This window comes from Boleophthalmus pectinirostris, unplaced genomic scaffold (assembly GCF_026225935.1).
Source record: "Boleophthalmus pectinirostris isolate CB_2022bp ecotype Guang Dong unplaced genomic scaffold, ASM2622593v1 HiC_scaffold_16, whole genome shotgun sequence".
NCBI lineage: Eukaryota > Metazoa > Chordata > Actinopteri > Gobiiformes > Gobiidae > Boleophthalmus > Boleophthalmus pectinirostris.
In genome coordinates this window covers 12,184,076-12,203,209 of record NW_026571095.1, presented here as the reverse complement: position 1 = coordinate 12,203,209, position 19,134 = coordinate 12,184,076, and the positions used below count along the sequence as shown (strand labels likewise).

General features: G+C 39.1%; 1 protein-coding gene across 1 annotated transcript in view; it reads right to left on the bottom strand.

Annotated features, from left to right (window-relative positions):
• cdh2 (cadherin 2, type 1, N-cadherin (neuronal)) overlaps nt 1–19,134 on the bottom strand; it is a 114,318-nt gene that overhangs the window by 36,198 nt on the left and 58,986 nt on the right. Inside the window, exons 3-5 of the mRNA XM_055151715.1 lie at nt 12,873–13,075; nt 5,702–5,863; nt 56–211 (exon numbers count right to left, since the gene is read on the bottom strand). Coding sequence (XP_055007690.1) covers nt 56–211; nt 5,702–5,863; nt 12,873–13,075 — 521 coding nt within the window. The remainder of the gene's footprint in view (nt 1–55; nt 212–5,701; nt 5,864–12,872; nt 13,076–19,134) is intronic.

Here is a 19,134-nt window from a genome sequence, read left to right as displayed (position 1 = left end):
AATGACTGTATGAGTATAGTAAGTGTTTTTATGGACATAGTGGTGCCGGGCTTACATGGAAACTAGGGATGTGTTCTCTGTCCAGGGGCTTGTTGACAGAGAGCTCTCCGGAAATGGGGTCGATGATGAAGATGCCGGTGGGGGGCTGGTCGGCTCCCGGCCCAGTCACACTGTAACGGAGGGAGCGGTTCTTGTCGTGGTCCGAGCGGATCTGTGGAAAAGGGAAAGACATTTCAAGATCATTTCATTATACCATAACTTAAATATGCAAAGTTGGAGCATTAAAACAGTCTGCAGTGTGATTAAGTATTTAAAGAGCCCATATTGCACTATAATCTGATCTATATTATAATGTTGCTTCATCACCACAAACAGACCTGGAGTTGTGTTTTGTTTCATTCACACATAACACACAAACACTGCATAATTAGGCTTTGCTCTTTTTTCACAGAGGAAACACTTTGTTCAGGAAGTGCTCCACTGCGTTTTAAACTCCATACACCTTCACAAGAATCATTTGGATAATCTTTACTGAACAAAAAAGGTAAAAGATAGCTTCATCACATCTCAAATTGGAACAGAGCATTTTAATCTTTGGAGATGTAGACAGGTGACTAATAATGACTCATAATGGGTTACTCGTAAACATGTGTGAATTAAACAAAACAACTCCAGGTATGTTTTTGAGGAAGTAAGAGCATTCTAACATGGCTTAATCAGTAGTGTAGAGGGGATTTTTTAAGTGGCACCAGCCCAGTAAAAATCTGTAATTTTTTTTTTTCCAAAATGATGCAGAATCATGTTATTAACATTAACGCCATTCATAATCACCTACAGAACATAAATCACAGGCTACAACACATGAATCAGGACTAAACCAGGTCAAAACCGGGACTAAACCAGGACTGAACCAGGACTGAACCAGGACTGAACCAGGACTGAACCAGGACTGAATCAGGACTGAATCAGGACTGAATCAGGACTGAACCAGGACTACACCGGGACTGAACCAGGACTAAAACAGGTCTGAACCAGGTCTAAACCAGCTGTTCACAAAGGGCCGTTGGGCGTCTGCTGCTCTTTGGTCCTTTTGCCTGCGGACACCCAACGGTCTATGCGGGCGCACCTCTGGGACTGTCCAGACACTCAGTCCCGGTTTAGTCCCGGTTTAGTCCCGGTTCAGTCCCGGTTCAGTCCTGGTTTAGTCCTGGTTTAGTCCTGGTTTAGTCCTGGTTTAGTCCTGGTTTGACCTTGGTTTAGACCTGGTTTAGTCCTGTTTTAGTCCGGGTTGAGTTGTTCTGGTTCAGTCGTCCTGGTTCAGTCCTGGTTCAGTCCTGGTTCAGTCCTGGTTCAGTCCTGGTTCAGTCCTGGTTCAGTCCTGGTTCAGTCCTGGTTCAGTCCTGGTCCCCTCATATCACAGGTCACTATAGGACGGTACTGGAGATATCATAACCCTATTCAAGTTGTTTACACCATTGGCTATTTTACTTGTTATTTTTTTATATCTCACGTCGGGAGAAGTGGGTGGACGGTATACCCCTGTGTACCATGCCCAATCACGGCTTTATGCTCACAAGAGTCAGTTTTGTGTAATACAGGACTTTTAAGATGCAACAATTCATTGATATGGTTTTCTCTGTACTAGAAATGTAACTGTAATTGATAATGGCCCAAGTGAATTCTTTATTTCAACACAACAAACTGAAATTGCAATTTAAGATGGCAAGCAAAACCGGTGTTGCAACAGATTTTAATACCAAATGCCAACTAAACCTGCCATAAGCCAAATACTTTGCTTACGCTAACAGTGTGAAGTCCAAATATACAAATCTACACACTGTACACAAAAGCCTAAAAATGGCTGACGCTGTGCTAACAATCCCTCCTAGCATGATGAAAACAGTGCTTTCTATTGAGTATATCTAATCTGTACCGGGCTAAGCTTTTGTCTCTCCTGTTTTCCATGTAAGCTGAGCCCCTTTGTGCCTCTGATCCAGATTCACACTGAGCAAACACAGTGTCATTCTACTCTCAACCTCTCAAACATGGCTTCTAATAAAACAGGATTACAACAGATACACTCATATACTGTCAGTAACCTAATACCAAAGAAAAATGCAAGCAAACGGAGCCAGCTTTTAAAGGGCCTGTAGGAGGATTTTCCATATATGTCACAAAAATACATCTTGTTCCAACAGATATATTGTATAAGCAGCTCAAATAAGTCCGCTGTGTCCTGTCTGCATCTAATTATAAAAAGTATTCTTGTCCAGTAATCAGGAAGAGTGCAAAATGAGGTAATTGTCGTTAGCTTTACCCTGACTGCACAACTCCACTCTAGTCTCTGAGAATAGGTCTGTCACCATAATTACAGTACTTTTCTGGCTATAAGTTGCACTTTTTTTCATGGTTTGGGTGGTCCTTCGACTTATACTCCGGTGAGACTTATATATTAAAATGTTCACACTGACAGCCGCGAGAGGGCGCTCTAGGCTTGTGTGTCAGTATCTGCTACTCCTGTTACTCCTGTACAACTGACACTTGGCTCTACTGCACATGTCTCCTGCATAAAGAGCCTTTGTGCTGCCTGTATCATGTCAGTCGATCGCACCATTACTTCTGTACCTCTGAAAATTACAAATTTAAACAAACTTATAAAGACAACTGAGAAGACTGAGCACAAATGCCCCCAAAAAGAAAATCATATTTTGCAAATTACAAACAGCTAGTAGCGAAATATGCAGCCAAAAACTGTAATCGAGCAACAGAAAGAAAGTTTTAGTTACGCAGAAGAGGAAGCGGTGCTAAGTTTACCTCCAGAGGTCGCGGAGTTGCTCAATAGTGACACTGAGGATGAAGAATTCAATGGATTTAGTGTTCTGGAGTGAGATGAAGAGTGTAGTAAACTTGTTCTGTTCTGTTGTTTATTCTATAGTTATCTGAATAATTGTTAATATGTTACGTTAACAGCTTGTTAAGATGAAATGTCGGTTCTTGGTCTCAGATTTTATTAAAAAAATTTCTCCCAAAAAAGTGTCACTTATAGTCTGGTGCAACTTATATATGTTTTTTTCTTCTTCATTACACATTTTTTGGCTGGTGCAACTTATACTCCGGAGTGACTTATAATCCGAAAAATATGATACTATATGGACTCATTGTTTAATATATGCTGGAACAAGATTTTTGGAGTCAATATTAATAAACATTTTCGAAAAGATATGGTAAGATTTAAGCAGTAAAAGATTTTATTGATAACTTCTATGACTCATTACGGTTGCAAACTAAGTACTAAAGCTTTTCATTCCGCTGTTTATTTATTGAAACCCAAGATTTTTTTTTTTACAATATTCTAGATTTAGAATAGTTTTTATGGTTTAAATCTGCTCTTGGGTTATTGTGTCAGTTGTCGTTTACAGTCTGTATTTACTTCAGCAAGAGAGTTGTGGAAAAAAAAAGAAAAAGTCATCATAGTGAATAATTAAGATGCTTGGAAATCTTAAGGTAAGTAAGGTCTAGTTCTGTTTTTTTTAAGACAGTAAAAATCACATATAGCGCCTTTAACCTCCACCCACAACCACCCTCCTCATAAAATGTCAAAAATAAATGAATACATGTGCGTTACAGCTTTCGCCCTTGACTTGCGATAAAAGGAGTAAAAAATATCATAGCAGGGGCCAAAACAATTGCGCTAGTGGGCACTTTAGATCTCTCTGTGCTTCTAAATAATGCCAGGTAACTCCGGTAACGGCTGCCCCCCTCAAAGGCTAGATAAATAATACAGGCCTGACCTTTGGAAAAGCAGTGTAAATATGAAGCGTTTTGTCCAAGGCAGGAGTCGCAGTGCCGCTGACCCTCAGAATGGGCCAAAAGGGACCTGCCTGGCTGTCATATCAAGTACAGGGTTGGAAGTAGAAATAGTACGGTTATGGTATATACAGTCCTGTGAAAAGGGGATATGTTTTCTTTGACATTTTGAGTATAGTGCAATATAAAGCTGTAAAATATAGCACTAAAGTATAGCTATCACAATATTGGCAGATGCTAGGGTTGTAAATAATGATTCATATTTTTCTGTTTAGTCGGTTGTCAACTGATTAGTTTACATTAGGACTTTCTAAATACATTTTTAACCAAAAGGATTAGGCTGAAATATGGTGACAAAGCTTCTAAATAAAGAATATGTTCAAGTTAAGTGCATTATTGATGAAAATCTGAAAATGTTTATTCTTTTTGGACATTTAGATTTAATAATGCCACTGTCTCTGTTATTAAAGGTCTTTTTGGCATGTGTTTAAAAGTCTCTAGTCCAGATATCAATTAGAGTTATGAAAATACGATTACTTTTTATATTTTTTTGCAAAAAGGTAAATGTATCACAGATTTTAGTCTCGATTTTCCTCAATAGGTCCTACATTATACTTGGGCTGTTCTTGGTTTAATCTCTGATCTTATTCTGATACAGTTTGACTAGTGAAGGCACAGACTTTTTTAATTAACTGAACTTATTATCAGATATTCCATCTTTATCTCTTATTTTGCAACCTTAGTGCAAAGTTATTGTTCCATTTATTAAAAAGGAAACCCTGTACAAACATACCCAAAGTGCCACATGAAGTGCACCCTAAAATAAAAGCATGATTTTATTTTATTATAAGAACCCCTTTGGAAAGCTTCAAAATGATTCTAAAACCCTTTCCCGTTTTGAGAGCCATTATCCACTACTACTACTACTAATAATAATAATAATAATACTAATCTTGAAACATGATTTTGACATTTGGACAAGTTCAATTAAATGAAAGCAATCCCCTAGTCAAACTGTAGCTGGAAAATAATAATCAGGTCCCAACTCATATTAATTTTTGCCCCTATGAGAAAATCCCTTCCCAGTTTCAATATTGAGGATGATAACAATATTCCCAATACCTTATTTTTATTTTTTAATAGCAATATTACTGATATGACATTGCGCTACTGTATAACCTTAAACTGCAATTTGTTCCTGCTCTTTACCATCGCAGAATCTATTCAAACGTTATAAAGAAGTGAATTTAAAGTTAACAAATATAGAGTAAATGCCAATACAATATGACAATATCAGTTCTTGAGATACTATATTTTAGCGGACTAAGAGTTTAGTGCAGAAGTTCTCAAACTCTTCGCCCCAAGTACCACCTAAATTAATATTTGGTTTTCTAAGTACTCCAGGTCCAAACCTTAACGTTTTTGGGCCAAATATGATCAATAATTTGACTATTTTAGATCTAAAATTAGACTAAAATACTTAAGGTAGCTCTAATATCTGATCAATTATGATAACCCAAATGACAAAGGAAAAAAAGACTTAATAGCTTTGTCTTGGAATAAAACATAAAAAAATAAAACTAGAGGCAGTTTGAGAAACATAGGTCAAGGATAAAGGAAGTCAAGATATCAAAATAGCACCAAAAGTATCACCAATAGAGTACATCTGCTATTACTCATCTTGCAATTAAAAATAAACCTTCCATACAATTTTAAATTCATCATTAAACTGCCACTATAATAACCTGGGATTTCTTGGCCCATTATTGAAACATGTGTCAAAACATGTCAAGTATGGCTCTTAAAAAAATATTAAAAACGTAAATGGCTGTCCGTCACCACATTTCTCACTGACTTGCCATAATACATGTGTATGAAAAAGAGGTGCGGTTACCCTGACGAGCTCCTGGGGGAATGGGCCTCTGGAGTTTTCGGGGACATTGATTGGGGGGATGACCCAGTCTCGTTTCATGCGCTTGAGTTGGCTGTCTGCGTTTCTCGACGGGAACACGATTTCCTTCAGATCCTGTGACGTGGCTGCGGGGACTTCTTGTGTCTGAGAAGAAAAAGTGGACAAAGAAGTTAGTAAAGAAATTTACGGTGGGAATATTATGGGTTAAAATGAGACCAAGCATGAATTGTATATCATGTGTACAGATGACAAAAAGTTAAAGATAGACTGTGTCAATTTTCTTGTGGAAGCTGTAACTGAATAAATGAGATACATGCATTTTATGACATACTGTGGAACATTCCGAGCCAAATGAAACATCTCCATGGAGACAGTAGGTGGCTGACCCTCCCTCCCTTTGACTAAATCTTTTGAACGGTAAAAAGTCCTCAAAATGTCGCCTATAACAGGGAGCTGAAACCCATGAATAAGTTGAAATGACTTTCTTATAATTGTCTTCTTTGTACAACTTTGGATTGCTGAAAACCTATTAAAAATGAAAATTCATGCTTTTTGTTTTTCAAGCATGAAGACACACTATCGAGAGAAAAAAAAGTGTAAAATGAAGCTATTTTTAAACAGCTAACAAACAGCAGCACTGCAAATAGAAAAATAACACCATGGTTGGCTTGTAATTAATGCTCTGAAAAATGAAAAGAAATGAAAAACAGAGGCATATTAGTAGGGAATATTAACTTGAAACTGTTTATAAGATGTTTTTAGGCCTGAGTGTAGAAGAGGAAATAGACTGAAAAATGCATTGGTTTTTGGAAATAAGCAAAATTTGAATATTGAGTATAGCATCTAATAAAAAAAATAATTTAAAAAGGGCGTGAAAAGAGCTGGTTTAAAAAAAAAAAAGTCACAAAGGGGCTGTTTTTGCATCTCGTTTACGTTGCAGATGAGAGATGAGATGAACATAAATAGTGCCCATTTAGTCCACTCCAGTCTGGCAGTGCTTCCATTGTAGGGAGTATTATACCTCTGTTTTTACAAAGACAACAAGGACTGAGCTGGCCGTGAGAGCCTGAAGTAAAGCGCAGTCTTAAAATCCATTAACGTTTTGTGTGATACTTGAACCTTAACCATAATTACAATATTCAGACAACAGCAATCGTACTATGTCTATAAACCGAGATAATCCGAAGTATATATTTAGATACTTTTAGTCCTGGCAGATACAACTAAAAATAGCTTTTGATCATGTTATGCAGGATCACAAGTATGGCGGTCACACAGTTTAACTTGTCCCTGCAGGGGTTCCATAGATTTTTCTCATATCTAGGAGGTTATACTACATACTACTGCCTGGCAACGCTTTGGCTTATAAATGGCATCCCCCTTCTTCTTACATCCTGATAAAACGCGGCCACACAGGCAGACCGGGGCCTCTTCCATAATAGATCTGCCATCCCTCCTTCGGCTGTAATGAATGAGATCTGAAACAAAGGAGGATGCTACCTGCGAGCCAGACACTAAACACACAGATGGCTCCAATTGCCTATGCCCGCTCCGGAGACTGAGGCTTGAGGAATAGACTCAAGCCGTGCCAAAGAAAGTTACGGTAACCTTGAACAAAATGAGGAGAGGGGAGGGCGTACATGTAAACAATGTGTAAAAAAAAAAATCGGTCAACGACGACGAGTGACACTTCGGCGAACGCGCTCTCCGCAACTCGGGCTCTGATTGGCCGTGATGGATGCCTAACAAATCGGAATGCAAACACACAAATTAATTACCGCTTTGCCAACTTCTAACATGACCCATATCTCGCTCCTAACATCTGGGGAGCTGTCAGGGAGCTTTTCACTAATCATGTTTGAAATCCGATTATGCTACTTGCAGATGCGGGGAGAGGCGCGGAGACAGATAGCGGCATCCTCCGAAATATCTATTACCCTATTTAAAATGGACGCCGGTGAAGGATAGTAATTATTCGCGACACGTGTCTCGAGTGATGAATGGGCGAGGCGGGTTTGCACCAGAGCGCTGGAGGTCCGCACTTTGGAGAACATCTTCCATCTTGTGACTGAGGAAAGTGGAAAAAGTGTTAGCTTGACGGATGGGGCTGATTGTTCGGAGGTGTGGGAATTACATTTGTGTCTCCTTTTTTGGGGGGAAATTATATTCTCCGCGCAGTCTGCCGCTATTCAGGTAACAACAAAGCTAGCGGGTAGGGACGTGCTAATGCTTGTGACAATACTGTTTGGATGTCATTGATTAAAATGTTTCCCTGAGGCTGTCGCATTCAGGCACTAATAAAATTTTCAATGCTTGATGTGATTAAAAGATGTGGGACGATTCGTGACAGTAATAGCCCTGCAGGGGAAATGAGTTGCTTCTGACCTAATAACGCAGGCAGATTCAGCAAAGACGATCGGCGATTTTATTAGCAAACAAAGATTCTGATCATTTTGACACCTGAAGATATTATATTTTTTTCGCGAAACGTTTGGGTTGGGTCTGTTTTCCGCAGATGACCAAGCAACAACGGTGACAAATTGAGTCATTAAAATCGCATACCTGCAGGACTACCTAATGACTATCAAGGGCTAAAGAATGTGCATCCAAACGCTATGCAATAATAACTGGGCACAAGTTTCATTTTGACCCAGCAGACCAATGCAGCCACACTGCAGGCACTAACTACACATAACTGTCACTCTAAACTTGTAATCTGCGCCCACATACAACACAATGCCCTGGAGATTATCAAAACGGCCTTAGCAATAGAAACTCAAGGACGTTTATTTAAGTATAATGTGGGGATTAAAATGAGACTCAGAATAGCCTTTGTAGAATAAACAGGATTATTCCAAGAGGGAGTGCTGATTAAGATTAATGAGAAAAGTAGTTGGCTATAGGACAAACTTGTGTGCACCAATTATGACTATGACTTTTTTTCTTTTTTTCAAATAGATCCAAATAGAAGGCACGAACTCAGGACATTCAAGCGTAAATGTGTGCTATTTTTAAAAGGTGCATTGTCAAACTTTTCCAGCATATGCTTTTCTCCACTGAAATGTAATTGCATTGTCTGGAATGTTTCACAGTATGGTATTAAACAGGGATGTAACAATAAACGAAATATTGTGATATCATATCGTCAGAGTTCTCACAGTAATATCGTGGACCATCACAATATAATCGAATTACAAGTCTCTTTGCTTAAATTAAGAGTTATGGTGCAGCAATAGCTACAAAAGACAGAAGGAACTACATAGACCATGATCCTTTGCTCCATTTCAGTGCAGACTACAAGAAGAAATAACAGTTCTAAGCACTTTTAAGTCTTAGTTCTTTGGATTAAGTCTTGTCAAGGCATTTTAAAAAGGAAAAAGTAGCATATTGACAGTTTTGTTCGCCTCCACAAAATATCAAAATAAATGTCGTACTGTGAGATGTATATCGTGAAAATATCGTACCTAGAGATTTGGATATTGTTACATTCCTAACCGTGAGCCTCCCCACCATATCATGAGCTTTCCCACTATATCGTACCATGAAGTTCACACTGTGAGGATACCATATTGTGAGACCTGAACATCGTTACACCCCTAGTATTAAACCTTTCTATTTTCATGGAGACCAACCCAGACTAAATGATTTGTCGATTAATCGATAATTGATCATTAAGAATTTTGTTAATTACGTTCATTTTTAAATGACAAACCGAATGTAGGTTGCAGTGCATAGTGTAGCGTGACCAAACATCCGTTTTTTTCCCCGAGCATGTCCGTTTTTCACGTCCTGTCTTGGCCGTTCAGGTTTTTTTTTATGAAGTGATTAAACTCAGTGGCTCTCGTAGCTCTCTGCACTCAGAAGGAGCAAACAGACACAAACAGTCAGTCAGCCTGCAACATGCCGAAGCGCAAATGTGCATTTAACGTTGACTTGTACAAGAAATCCCCCGCTTTCCCCGCTCGACCCTGTCCCGGTCGAGACAAGTGGGAGGCCATGTGCACAGTGTACAAAGGAGGCACATATGTTTCCGTTTCCAGTGGCAGTGCCAGGGACCTCAAAGCTCACCAGGACACCGAAAAACATTAAAAAGCTTTGCCAGGTGAGAGTAGCTCAATGTCGAGGACGAGGCCCCATCTCTCACTCCCGGTACGGTGTCCTAGTTTTGACAAATGCAAATATGGTCACACTAACCTATATTCCACTGAGTCCTGTCCTTAAGTCCAACAGAAGTTGACACCATCAGTGCACAAGAGCTGTTTTATTCTTCGCTTAATTTATGCAAATTAGCCATGCGGTTTTAAGGTAAGTTTCTGTGAGAGTTGCGCAAAACTGTATTAAATACATTATAATGTCAAACGGGTGATGTGGCTCTAGAGTGGTTACGGTTTATATGTCGTAAAGTTGAGTTTATTTATGCAGTTTAGTAGTGCAGACAGTAATAATAATGATGATAATTTTAATATAAAAACATTAATGATTAAGCGATAATCAATTGTTAATTCTCCCGAGGATCGATTAAGAAAATTTTAACGAATGCCCATCCCTAACCCAGACAAAGTTATAGGTCAGATCTGTGGAGAGGCGACTCCACTCACAGTCAGAATTACTGTTTTTCTCTGCATTTTTAAGGTCAAAAAACACCTTTAATGGAATAAAAGTAAAGTAGACCTGTTTAATGTCATGCAGGGCGATTACATATCCATAGAAACAAGCAGGTGAAGGACCCTCAACCACAAAGTTACACCTTTAATGAAACGTAAGATAAATGAAAACTGTATTCTGGATCTCAAGAGTCTCGCATATACTCGAATCGAAAATTTGAAATCCTGATGATGCTGCAATTTTGTAGCACAAGATTAAAAATGATGTGATAGCCATGTAATTGACTCATATATGAAGACCACTTGAGAATAACCATTTAGAAACACATGTTGGACCTTCCCTGACCCTGCAGCGTGAGAAACTACACAGCACAGATCTCCTTGCCAGACAAGCATGTTTTATTCCCGAGTTAAAAGCTGGAGATATGATCTAATTGAGAAAAGCGCCCATAATCTAGTGTCTTCTGAAGTTTAAACCCTGGCATAAATCAGCCTGTAGTAGAGTGATTCTTTTCATTTCCTGCTAACAAGGCGGCAGAGCAATTGTAAGCCCGGCCATTATTCCTCCTACTTTGATCCTCCGCCAGGCTAACTGTTGACACACGGACGCGCGGTCATGTGAGCTAATTGCAGATGACTAACATATACAATGCAGTGACTCCACAGATGCTTCCAGTCTTCTGTCACATTCGGGCGTGCACTCTTTCGGATGGCGTGGCAATAACCATCCCCCCAACCCCACCCCCAACGGAAAGGCGAGATTACTCAAATCAACTTTTACGAGGAGCTATTCTGCATCTGGTCTTGCTATGCACTGACCGTGTTGAGTGTATGTTTGGCTCCTGCTAAATTGACACATTAAGCTTAAATTGGTGAGTCTCACTGAACACCTGCTATAATTTAGGTGAGCGGTCATGTGTGAACGTGCGCCTCCTCCAATACGCCTAAGTTACTGGATGTGATGCCAGAATGAAAGATTTTTCTTAGTAGTAACAAAAAATTTGGTAAACAATGACAAGAGTAGTGTATAGCAGTCTTAAATTGAGAGTTCGGAATAAAACCATAATTTAAAAAAAAAATGTTGCAAAAAAAAAAAGAAACATGAATTTTAAATGCATCTATCTGATGAAATCTAAATTATTCAACTATTGCATAATGAATATTATTCGTACCAGATTTTAATTTGACAAAGCTTCCTTTCGGCACCTGCTTGGTTAGTGAGCTTTCAGTCCAGCACCTGCCATGTTAGCGAGCTTCCAGTCCCTCATCTGTCGTTCCAGCCTGCTCCATGTAAGCACCTGGCGTGCTAGCTAGCAGGCTACTATTTCTGCAAATGGCATTGATATCCGCAATCTTATTAGTTATCTTACAACATTCTGCTTACTTCAGGGCCTGACATGTTGGCTAGCTTGCAAATGCAGAATGCCAGAAGGATGTTAGCCACTTTATTATAACTTATTTAGCTACGCTCGGAACAAAACATTTGTCAGTTGCCGTTTTTCTTGTTTGGAGCTCAACAAACTTCTTTTCCTTCTCAATGCAATGACCATAACGCTAGGGTGACTGGCAGTGGCAGAGTTAGCAATTTGGGGGCCCTAGGTGAACTTTTTTTTTTTTCCCCCTTTTTACTTATTGTCTGTTTTTTTTTCCATTGTTCATGAGACACTCACATCTTTATTTGAATTTGGGTGAATTGGAAACTTGTCTTATTAGTTCGTTAGCCTAGTAGATAACCAGAGTTTAAAGTGGTTTTATTTTTTGCTAGTACAATTACATTTTTGTTTACATCCATTACATATGATTATGATTATACTATGATTGATATGATTTCAAATCAGGATCAAGCTGACTAGTCCATTGTAACGTGAAAGGGGGGAACGCTTCGACTGTTAAAATAGATTTGACAATCATAATATTTTGATGGTGTTTTCTTGTTTTAAAGCAAACTACTCTCATTTAATGTCATATGGAGAGAAAATCTAATTTCTCTGAGGCCTCGACCATTAGTGACACTGAGGGCAATTGGTTGGGGGGCCCCTCCAGGTGTTTGGGGCCCTAGGTGGCTGCCTACTGTTGCCTAAAGGTAGCTCTACCTCCGGTACCCAAACGTCCCTATTTACCCAGGACAGTCCCAGTTTTGAGCCCTGTGTCCCCTGTCCCAGCGGATTTATCCAAAATCCGTGACCAGGTGGTGTCCCTATTTTTGACCAATGTGATACCGGCCAACAGTAAAGAGAGACATACATTGTCATTGGTTTAAGTACAATACAAGGGGAAAAAAATGCTTAAAAATGTTCAAAACACAAAGAAAATGTGACTATATTGGCTCACATGTTCGTCATGAATGGTCTCTACATAACACTTTTCCTTAATTATGCACTCGTTTCACAATTTTATTATTACCCACCAAAAAAACAGGGCTGTCCCAGTTTTTGATTTTGAAATTCTGGTCAGCTTACATAACACACAAACATTATGCTGATATAGCTATAGGATTCATGCCAGTTGCCAGATTAGCAGTAGAGTTCTCTTCATCATGTCTCGGTTACCTGCTTTGATTGTGTGGACACTTTGACCTGCGTAGTCCATTGCTGGTTTGTGACGATATCGCTGGCCTTGATCTCTAACAACGTAGGCCCAGACAGCTCGAGATCCCTCGCGGCGTAGACCACTCCGCTCTCCTCTATCCGGAAATCCGACGGGCTGCTGCTTTCGAACTTCACCGGGCCTCTTCCGCAGTCGGCGAAACCCACTGTAAGACACGGCAGAGAAATGCTGGGGTTAGGAATAATACTAAAAATGAACCGTTGAGACAAAAGAATGGAGGCGGACGGACAGGAAGTAGACAGACACGCAGACAGAAGGTCCACAAAGGTTTGGTGATTCTCCCTCACACTCATACATTATTCACTGCAAGCTGCGCCCCTAAGGTATTGCTCCAAACAGGTGCAGTGGAGGAGAGTCGGTGGGGGAGAGAAAAAGTAAATAAAAAAAAAGGAAAGTACAATGCTTTAGGGCTATTAAGGGAAAACACCTCAAAAGCCAACCGATAAATCAAAATCATGATGTGTAAACTTGTTTAAATGTGCCGTTTTGTTTGACTTCTTTCCCATTTATTCGGGGTAAGGCTTTTCATTGTCAGCCCAGGGAAGCTATCTCATGCTAGCTTTGTCCCTGATGACATGCATGCGGATGACTACTGATCCACACACTCTCCAGAGACGCACAGACTTTCTGCGTGTGATGTTTATTTCATCAGCACACAAGCTAGCTATCCTGGAGAAAAAAAACGAGGAAAAAAAAAAACTCCTGAATGTGCGCAAGGAGAGCAACAAGCAGACGGGTGGCTCATGGGGGCTATAGTCCCACTGGTGCCCCCGGTGGTTGGAGTACAACAGCTATAAAACAAGTGAGTGACAGCATGCATACAAAAGCTCCCCCGACAGGCAGCCCCGCAACTTTAAGTCTTTTCTTCACAATGGCTATTTTCAATTTTTCATAGTGTTGTTTACAGATTTCATTGAAGAAAAAAAGCTTCGAGCCTTCCAAGCCCATTCCCTATTGCTTTCCAGGTTTATTAAATATAACAAAACATAAAAATGCATGCAAAGTTCATGTAAACAAAGCTATACATCATATAATATTGTCAAAGTTTGCCATGAAATACTCTAGGCGCTATCAAATCGCGTTACTAAGAGACTGCCAGCCCCCCTTATTTTAGAGCTTCCTTTTATTTTGGTACAGCACAAAAGCTATAAAAAGGAACGAAAAAAAAAAAAAATCCTTCCAGCCAAAGAGATCAGAATGTTACCAGTTTGTGTGGAGGACTTGAATTATTAACGACCGATGTGGAATTGCTTAACAAAAGCCTTGGAGGGGGTACCTAATCTTCCTTTGTGCTTGCACCTTAGGGAGCATGGGGGGGGTCCTTGGGGCTTTGGGGAAGAGGATTCACAACAACAGTGTACAGGAAGTCTGAAGTTTTTGCCCCGGGCCTAAATTAATAGTATATGTCAAACACTTGCAATCGAGCCCAAGTCTAGCGTGATCTCATCTCGATAAAATATTCAAGCTGTGATAGTTACGTGTTTGTTGCTATAGCGAAGACGGCCAAAGCGGATGTGTGCGTCATAAATCGCGAAATATTATTAAAACATATTGACCATAAAACAACCGAGGCACCTCTTAAGAAAGGTTCCGTTGGATTTCCTCATTGAAAAATGAAAATCACATCCTGCTTTGTCAAACCCTAACGTAAGTACCACCCAGAGTTATTCTTCTACTTCCGCTCTGGAAGACTTAAACGCTGACAAACCCAGAAAGCTGCGCCGCAAACTGGATTTTTATCTCAAGAAGAGCCATTTATCTAAATATTGCTAAACAGCATGTGAGCAGTGGGGTAACCTTGTAAAGCAGCCAGCAGCTCCAATAATGAAGATAGAAGATGACAAGATAGTTCCTCAGCGCTGGAATGCACTATTTATTGACCATCACCTTCCTTGTTCAATTACCCTTACCCAATTAGTTTATCTTTGAACTCTCCTGTAGACAGATGACCTTGTCCTTATCTATTGTATACAGGAGACACATTGCTCTATATTTAAATAAAAATGCATCGTACCTGAATGATCTTTAGAATCAATACAGCTATCTGATCTTACGTGTCTCATTTCACGTTTTTTAGACAAGACAAGGAGATTTGATTTGCCCTGAGATTTTTGTGTTTTGTATTAGTGTTTTTAAATTAAATTGGAAGAGAACTGCTGCTTTGGTGATGTCTATCCGTTATCATTTAGGGCAGTTTAAAGGTGCACTGAGGAATTTTTCTGCCGGAAGGTCCACTACTATGCTTTGCTGCTTTACCTGGAATGTTCCATGGTATGACATTAAACACATACATATAGTATTTATTCATTACGGGTGTTTCTATTGCTCAAAAATACAGCAATTCCTTCTGTGAAAAGGGGCGACTCTCCACAGATCTGAATTGTAATGTAGCATAGTGCTGTAACTAAGGCTGGGTATCATTAAGAAGTTGCCGATACGATACATACCTCAATACACTGGCCACGATACGATACATAGCTCGATATAGTGAACTTTCAATTCGATACGATAACTCATGGCTGTGATACTAAGTCTTCTTGTGCAAAGTTCATATGAAACACAAACATTTTAATCCTCAAAACAGTGAATATGTCAAATAAAAGACTTTCCTTCCTCTAAACAAGCAACACAACTGTAGCGCTGTAACAAAATAATTTAGTAAAATATCAAAAAATACTTATATTGATACTGTATCATCACATTAAACAATATGATATATTGATATTTTTGCACACCCCTACCTGTAACCTGCTTGTCTCCCTCATGATAGGTAGGTTTAATCTATAGTGTGGAACATTCTACACAAAGCAATAGGGGTGTAACGATATCCAAGTCTCACGATTCATGGTATGAGCCTCGTGGTACGATATTTATTGCGATATCGTGGGGAAGCTCAAGATATGGTAGGAAGGCTCACGATTAGGGATGTAACAATTTCCAAATCTCTCTGTACGATATTTTCACGATATACATGTCACAGTAAGATATTTATTGCAATATTTTGAAGTGAACAAAACTGTTAATATGCTACTTTTTCCTCTTAAAATGCATTGACAAGACTTAATCCAAAAAACTAAGACTTAAAAGTGCTTAGAACAGTTATTTCTTCTTGTAGTCTGCACTGAAATGGAGCAAAGGATCATGGTCTATGTAGTTCCCTCTGTCTTTTTTTAGCTATTGCTGAAGCATAACTCTTAATTTAAGCAAAGAGACTTGGAATTCAATATATTGTGATGGTCCATGATATTATTGTGAGAACTTTGACGATACGTATATTTCGGTTATTGTTACATCCCTACAAAGCTATAGCATTTCCATGGAGACAAGCAGGTGGTGGACTCTCCACAAGAAAAGCTACGCAGTGCACCTTTTAAGGAAAAAAAAAAGTCAGGGGTTCAATTCTTGTAATGGCATTGAATACATCATTTCCTTGAGCAAAGCACTTCACCTACCTTGACTGCATGAATGCGCTTGTGTCAAACAAATCATACATTTCAACTGACCAAACCATTATATTATTCAGATATTTTTCTAATTATTAGCCACAAATGTCACTGTACGTCTCCCATCATCCACTCAAAACTACTGCCCTCCTTTTTGCCATGCATTTTTTGTGAATGTGCAACAACGCTTTTGACAGGCCCTATCCCACTGTGACTTATTTTAGCCTTGGCCCTCCAGTTGAGTTAAGCTCCAACTCTTTAACATTGTCTGAAATGCAGCCATCGGGACAGGCCTTCCGAGAGGCTCTTCAGCTCCCCGGACCCCACGGCAATCGCTAACACAACTCCCAGCAGGCACGGCGGTTTTCAATGATAATGAATGGGCATGTCCAGCGTGTGTCTATTCACTTATCAGGCGGCACTCCTGGGTCTTAGCAAAAAACGTGCGGTGAACCTGGCAGCTGTTACTATAGGTTGGAAGAGATGTGGAGATAAATGTGAAGTATATTGGAAATTGTGATGTTTAGTATTGCAAAATTTCATTTACTGCGTTTGAATGTAGCAACAGGCATCTATACGCCAGGTAGGTAGATCCAAATATTAGGCCTTCAATTACAATATCGACTCAATATCGTATTATTTTGGCTACTCAATATTTATTGTGGATGCTTTTTCTTTGCAAAATTAGCGAGATTTTTTGTTATATTTGTTGTAATATGATAACATTTGATCTGTAGAGAGTTGAATAAGTCACTTCTGTGGCTAATTTTTGCTTCATTCAGCTTCCGCTTTTAATGTTGTTGTACATAAATAGATTTTTGATTGATTGATTTATGTATTTATTTTGGGCAAGTTAAGAAATTGACATTCTTTTACAATAGAACATATAACATTAATGAAATCATAGCAGAAATAACAACAACAAAAAATTTAAAAATTGGCCCAAAAAGGAGTGGGAAGAAGAAAACTTATTTAATGTCACCCCCCTTCTCTAATCTAACACAAAGAGTTTTCTTTTGAATTTTTTCAGACATTTTACATTAAACAATATTAACTATTTATAATTTTTTTTGGGGACCATCTTATTATTTTGCTTTATTTTAATTGTATCAGTGGTATAAATTAGTTAAAAATTCTTGTTTATCACAATGTATCTCTATAGCAATATATTGTGCTTCAGAATTTGTTATTGTGGCCTAACAAATATAACTACAACACAACTATTCTGCAGCAAATGGTGAGATTTTAATGATTAGCTCATATTATACTTCTTAGCTTGTATTAAAACAAATATAAAACAAGCCTATGCAATTAAGATGGTTTAGGGATCTCACATTTGCTTGCTTTTCAACTTTTCCTACACGTCTTTTTGGTGGCCTTGTTGCATAAATTTGATTTTAAAATTTCCAAATGTAATATTTTCACACTAAAATAAGATGAAGTGTTTACAAGATTCTGTCCCCAGTCCCCAACTAAATCTGAATTTAATTAGTCATCGACATTGATTCAAGGCTATTCAGAGAAGTGCCACGCCCTATCAGACATGTCGTCATGGCTACAATGATAAAGGCCTACGCTTTGGACAGAAATGCCGATGCAGCAGGGAGGTTGGGGGTTGGGGTTAGGGGAGTGAAAAAAAAAAAAAAAAAAAAAAAAAAGGCTGGAGAGGAGGAGAAAAAAAGTGGGTTGTCAGCAGAATGGCCTGTCCGACTAATGCCCTGCACCGGGGCCCAAAATTACCTCCGACTCAATGATCCTATTCACAGCCGGGATGCCACCCCCCGTTTTTCTCCTGACAGGCAACACAAAACCCGGCTAACCTCTAACCAGAGAGCCTCTCTATTGTCTGCTCCATCACGTGATCCCAACTCAGACAGGCACGAATAGTTCCAGGCAGGGAAAAGAGATACATTTCACCAGGGGACAGAGAATGGGGCTGAAAAGTAAATGTTCTGCGATTTTTACTGTACCCGACTGCCAAAAAAGTGCAAGTCGGCAAAGCGGAAAGCCCCCTTTAATGTGTAAAAAGCTCCAGTGTGAGATAGCACTATGGCGTCACGAATTCTGTAAAGGAGTAGTCAAAGATTACAAAGTAGTTAAGTACTGTGGATACTTTTTACTTTTACTTTACTACATTTGAGAGCAGCATCTATACTTTCTACTCTTCTACATTTTTAACTAGACTGAAAAGTAAGGTTTTTTGTGTTTGTTTTTAATGTTTAGACTTTAGACTTAGAGAACTTTATTAATCCACAAGGGAAATTATTTAGACACAGAAGTTCACATATCACGGTATATTAAAATAACAAATAGCAACAATATTTGAGACCTGCTGTAAAAGCTGAGGGGGACCAAACAAAGAAATACAAATATAAACAGCTAGAAAAACAAATGTTTATGTTGAACAAAAACTTCAGCACAAGTCTTCATCAAAATCACTACATTCAAAGCTTCATTAGATCTAAAAAATGTAAATACTTTCTCTTTAAATATGTTTTTAAACAGGTACTTTAATACTTTTACCTAAGTAGATGTTTTCATGTGATACTTGTACTTGTACTGGTATCTGTAACAAAACCGAGTGCTTCTTCCACCACTACTGGAAAGTGAAGTCAGAGGAGTAGTCATCACGGGTGTCTCATTGTTCGGCAAAGAGGACCCCGGTGGCGAATCAGAGCGGCCGCACCCACGCTAATGGAAGCAGGACGTGGTGTGCTGGTGATCGCATGTAAAAGTGGTCAGGTTTTAATGCATTAGCCCC